Below are 5,650 nucleotides of genomic sequence, written 5' to 3'. Positions count from 1 at the left end.
AGAAAAAGGCGGTGCCCCGCCTCGGCAGCCGGAGAAGCTGAGCGAAATCTCAGACCAGGAGTGGGAGATTCGCACCGGTACGTCCTCTACCGCACCCTAGTCGCGAGGCACTCCCCTGGTGAGTCGCGGAGATGATCTGATGCTACTTTTAGATTTAAATATCTCATACATGGAACTCATACGGCTTCTACATCCATTCACTTGATGCGAGTTAGGCCGTGCAATTTACATCTTGCAGCAGACGCTCTCAGACTTCTTCAAGACCGGTCTGGTCTCTTCCCTTGAAATACCTGTCTTGAACTCCTCCAAGGCGGGCGAAGCCGATGCACCTGAAGTCGAGAGCATATACAGCCCAAATATTCGCTTAGCATATACCCCACCCGTCGAGCTGCCTTCGCCGTTCCCCAGGACTCTCCATGTAGAAGGTGTGCGAATCATTTTTGATGCCTCGTGTCCTAGGCTCATGGCTTTATCTACACAGGTCTTAACCTATACATGGCGTCGTCGGTGTTTATTCGACACACGCTGAATGCGCTATATAGCGATCTACACGTCGAGCTTCGCCGTGTCCGAGTGCACGGCCCGCGCTCCTCGTCAGGTATGCTTGCAGCCACGACTTTCGGTTCCACACGCGCCCGGCTCACAATCCTGTTCGCCCAGCAAACCACTCTACGAGTGCCGATCAAGGTGTGGGCGGTCCACCTGGAGAAAGCCGCAAACATCGTAGCACGAGGGAAAAAAGTCTGTTCGTGGGCCTCTCCGTTTCCGGCATCGCGCGCGTTAGTGGAGTCAATGGGGGATGGGAAGTGTGCGTACGCATAGGCGTCTGCGCAGTTGCCCGAACACTGACGCCGACTGTTGTACAGGAACTGCACGTATACGTTCTCTCCCGGCACCGGTCTCATCCATCTGCATACGATCGACTCGATCGAGCCCGCTCCGCACCAAGCGGTCTTTGACGCGCTGCGTAAACTTGGATGGGCCGGCGGGCCTGGAGACGCGAGCCCAGGGGCAAGCGCAGTTCGGGTGCATGCCGTGGATGATGATCGCATGCACATAAAGCCCAGTTATGACTGAAGGATCGGAGGATTGCAGGCGTGCCTTGAGAGGGACATTGACATTAGAGTGGACTCGGCTGTATGGCATATCAGTATAAATTAGTATGAAGAATAATCCACATCACCACTCGATCTCAGTCGCATGTGTACTAGTGGTAGCGAAAATACAGGTCGTCAGTTGGAGAGTAATCCAGAGGCTCATGCCACCTTGCATGATAGGATAAAGTTCCGTACTTGGTCTGAATTGGATCGTGAACGAAGAAAGTAACAATATCACCATGCAGCCTTCTCCCGACGGTATTTTTGACCAGTCCTGCTCAACCTCACCGAGCGCCTGGTCCTTCGCCACTTCGTTTTGAGTCATTTGGCGTTTACGACATCTCGTCGGACGACCATGAGCACGGCCGAGTCGCAGGACATTGAGCAGGCCACATCCGCCATCGGGTTTGTCTCCCCTCAGCATCTGCCTACTCTGCAATCTCATCGCTGTCTTTCTCAGCGCACCTGATAGCAAAACCCGTCGTTATGACCGACAGCTCCGGTGAGCCACCCCCGTGTTCTACATCTCTCTTTTACATATCCGCGTAAAGTCTTTGGGCCGCTTCAGGTCAGCATGCACTCGAAAATTCCCGTATCCTCGTCCTTTCCTCCTCCGCGACTGCCACCGCTGTCCTCAAGAACCTTGTTCTACCCGGCATTGGCCACTTCACCATCCTCGACTCGGCCATCACCACCCCGGCAGATGCTGGAAACAACTTCTTTCTTTCTGGTCTCGAGAGTGTTGGCAAGCCCCGCGCACAAGAGGCAGTCCAATTGCTGTGCGAGTTGAACGAGAGCGTCGAGGGCGAAGCAGTCGTCAAGGACATCAGCGACCTTCTTCAGACCGAGCAGGGGAGAGCGTACGTCAGATCGTTCTCGCTCGTCGTTGCGCATAACTTGCGAAAAGATGTGTTGGACGGGCTCTCCCTCCTCTTGTGGAACGATCTGTCCAACCCGCCCCTCATCGTCGTGCGATCGGCGGGCTTCCTTGCCGAGTTCTTCATTCAGTTCCACGAACAGTGTGGTACGTCCATCCCTTACCAGACTTGATAGCTTTTACGACTCCATCATCTCGCAGTTGCACAACCACACACTGACGAGACGCCCCCTTCGCTTCGCATCACGAGGCCATTCCCCGCCCTTCTTCAGTGGGCTCGCGAGCTCGATTTCGACAAGCTGGATCCAACCGAACACGGGCACGTCCCGTTTGTAATTATCCTTGTCCGTGCTCTTGACGACTGGCGGAAATCGGTGAGTTCAATACCGTGCCCCCGCGCGATACGCACGCTGCTGCTCAGAGGTTGAGGGGCGAACTGCCTCGTGGAGCCGTGGATTCATGAGCTGAATCGTTCTTTTTCGCAAGCACAACGGTGCGCCTCCGAGCACGTCGGCCGATAAACAGGCTTTTAAAGCCGCTGTGCGCGAGATGCGCCGCAAGCCCGACGAGGAGAACTTTGACGAAGCCGAAGCGCAGGCATGGCGAGTCTGGCAGGAACCCGCGGTTCGTGCGACGACTCGTCTCGTACCTCGGCCGCTGAGATTATATGCTAGATCCCTCGGGACGTAGAGGCGTTGTTCGCACTTTCTCCTTTATCGTCCCCAGGGTTGGCAGCCACTCTCCCATCATCAAAGCTCACGCCGGAGACGCCCAATGCTGCGTTCCATGCGCTGCTTCGCACCCTGGACGCGTTTGCGCGGAGCGATCGTGGGCCAGGCTGCCTGCCGCTCAGCGCCGCGCTCCCGGACATGCGCACAGATACGGAGAGCTATGTCAAGCTACAGACAGCCTACAAGGAATGGGCCGGGATCGAGAAGGTGTGTGGTCGCACCGTATGTCTCTGATATGCGACCTCGGGTCTCAACGAGCTTGTAGGCACATTTCAAAGAGCTTCTCGGTGAAAAATTCCCAGATATTGCGCCACTCATGACTGCCGATCAGCTGGACACGTTTGTCAAGAACGCGCACCACATCCGTGTGCTGAGAGGGACAAGGTGGGGCGAATGGGATACCGGAGCTGGGACGCTAGGTGAGGATCCCTCCTTAAACCAGAGGGATTTATGCCCATTGGCGTTCCTTGTCGTATACTCATATTCCTCAAACGCCCTTGAGACATCTCGCCGCAGCTAGTTGAACGTTTTAATTGGGATATCTCACGCGGCGGAGACTCTGCTGGCGTTTTCGATCCCATCGACTGGCTTGTTTATATTGTCAAAGGCCAATGCTGACGTGCAGGATGTGATTTTGTCAGCGACATCACTCACGACTTACGCTTGTGAGGCCGCGACGGCAACTCATCTGGCTTTCTGTGCACTGTCCACGCTTCTGAACGACAACCCTGGTGCGTGTATATGCTGATCTAGACCCGACCGCGCGCTCAGCCTACACTGCACAACGGAACAGACGGATCAAATGTGACCGTCGAGTCTCTCAAGACGGAGATCAGGAAGCTCGTTGGCGAGAACGTCGAATTGCCCGATGAAGTGGACGCTGCCGTTGGTGAGATGTACGCCGTCTCGTCGAGCAGATGTATGCATGTCAATGTCGATACTGATGACGTTCTATGACCGCAGTGCCCGGGCACCGACTGCCGACATGCCCAACGTGGCAGCGTTCCTGGGTGGGCTGATCGCTCAAGAGGCAATCAAGGTGATCACGAACCAATACGTGCCCGTTAAGGGGTACTGCGTCGTGGACCTGGTAGACTCGTGGACGAGCATCATTGGGCAGTGAAGACGCGAGTAGAAATCCAACTAGACCGTTAGGCCATATGAGAGAAACGCACGGCACCAGACTGTAGATCGGATCATGTTGTATCAAGTAACTTGTATTGCTCATCGCATGTTCATGAATCCCAAGAAGGGTTCATATCATTATGGATACAATCAGAGGGGATAGTCACTGTCTGAGCACGGGCGGCTCCCAGCACGCACGCACGGCCCCCACAGCACCGTTCACCATGTCTCCTCGAGAAAGCCTTGGACGATGAGGTGCTCCACGTCGGCCCTGCGGACGAGGAAGCGGTGGCCGCGGCGGAAGTCGAGCGCGCCCTGCTCGGTGTGCACGACGCCGCAGTCGCGCACGACGCGCACGAGGACGTGCAGGTCCTTTGGCGGGCGCGCAATCGGCGCGAACAGGTCCACGTCTTCTGCGAGCGCGCCGGGTGCGTGGGGCTCCCCGGCGGACGTTGCGAGGGATGCGCGGAGCGCGAGGAGCGACGCGCTGTACGAGCGGAGGAAGTCCACCTCGTGTGGGGAGAGCCGCGCGCGGACGTCGGGCGCCGCGGGCTCGGACTGGGCGGCGGGCGCACCGGGCGTCGCGGACGGCATCGCGAGCAGGAGGGGCAGCGCGCCCCCGACGGACCAGAAGAGGTCCTTGAGGCGGTCGAGGCGGTGGGCGTGGTACGCGAGCAGGCACCGCTTGTTGCGGTTGATCGCCGTCTGGTAGAGGAGAATCGTCGGCAGCGCCGGGTTGTCGTTGTCCGCGAGCGGGTCGTCGTCGTCCGCGTCCGCGTCTGCGTCGGGGTAGGCGGCGAGGGCATGCTGGAGGAACGCCTCGAGCTGCCGCTGTTCGCGGATGATGGATCGCACGAGGACGTCGTTGTACTTGAGGAGTGTGTCTGTGGCCGTGGACCGGCGCGACTCGGTCAGGAGCTGGGTTGCGAGGTCGCCGTATTGGTGTGCCGTCGCCGTGCTCATCGTCGTCGTCGTCGTCGCCGACAGATGCCCCGAGCCGCGGGCAAGCCATGTTGTGACTACGATGGTGACTAGACGCGTGGCGTGACATAGCGGCCTTAATCTGCAGCGTTTTTGAAAGTCTGCGGCCTTCCCCTAAAAGCAACGGCTACATAGCCGGAATGTCTCGGAGTTGGCACAGTTTCGAAGTACAATGTTCGAATGAGTGTCCGTCAATTTTGTATGTGTAAAGAGAAACGAAACTGAAAGGAAACACGCATCGCAGCTAATCTGCAACGGACTTGGTTACGATGCCGAACTTGCTTCAGCCACCGTGCCGTAATGCCGAATCTCAACGCCGGCCACCTGGTGGCTGCCACGACTTGCCTCATGCCGGGACCGGCAAGAAACAGAGTTCAGGTTCAGGCTAAGATGCAGTGGCGTGTCATGCTCAAGCATGCCTTTAGATGTATCTGGCCTCCTTACGTGCTCAGAAATGGTCTCGTACCCAGACGTGTCGAAGACACGTCGTGACCGTTACATCAATCATTCTGCCATTCTCTGCCAGATGGCATTTATGCTGAACCTACCCAAAAATAGAGTCTAATTGGGTGATTAAATCTCATTGAAGGCTAGTGTGACCGTTACATCAGGCACCTCTGGCAGGGGGGGTGTCTGGGCACGAGATCACTCAGAAAATATCCTCCAAGGCTCCTATTTATGTAGTACACCTTCTCTGGGAGTGAGGTCTTCATCTGGCACACGCAGATGGAATCATGACTGTATCAGCTGAAATATTAGTGTTCTCTCATTTTTCAGTCTTTCCATTTGAACCAAACAGCTGATCGAACACCATACCTATACTCGCAAGCACCACGAGC

The 5,650-nt window shown here is 56.6% G+C and overlaps 2 protein-coding genes across 2 annotated transcripts; one reads left to right on the top strand and one right to left on the bottom strand.

Annotated features, from left to right (window-relative positions):
• Positions 1 to 1,452: 1,452 nt before the first annotated feature.
• Positions 1,453 to 3,828, top strand: FIBRA_07906 (uncharacterized protein; the record flags this gene model as incomplete). The annotated part of the gene is made up of 10 exons (XM_012329569.1): positions 1,453 to 1,502; positions 1,558 to 1,599; positions 1,649 to 2,121; positions 2,176 to 2,348; positions 2,461 to 2,598; positions 2,649 to 2,912; positions 2,971 to 3,124; positions 3,347 to 3,436; positions 3,499 to 3,601; positions 3,669 to 3,828. 10 exons carry the CDS (start codon positions 1,453 to 1,455, stop codon positions 3,826 to 3,828), a joined length of 1,647 nt encoding a protein of 548 aa, XP_012184959.1.
• Positions 3,829 to 4,049: 221 nt separating this feature from the next.
• On the bottom strand, positions 4,050 to 4,793 carry FIBRA_07905 (uncharacterized protein; the record flags this gene model as incomplete). Its single annotated transcript, XM_012329568.1, has 1 exon — positions 4,050 to 4,793. The coding sequence occupies one exon, from the start codon at positions 4,791 to 4,793 to the stop codon at positions 4,050 to 4,052; it is 744 nt and encodes a 247-aa protein (XP_012184958.1).
• Positions 4,794 to 5,650: the final 857 nt, after the last annotated feature.

The sequence above is a fragment of the Fibroporia radiculosa genome (genome assembly GCF_000313525.1).
Source record: "Fibroporia radiculosa TFFH 294 genomic supercontigs, scaffold19687, whole genome shotgun sequence".
NCBI classification, from domain to species: Eukaryota; Fungi; Basidiomycota; class Agaricomycetes; order Polyporales; family Fibroporiaceae; genus Fibroporia; species Fibroporia radiculosa.
This window is presented reverse-complemented; position numbering and strand designations above follow the sequence as displayed.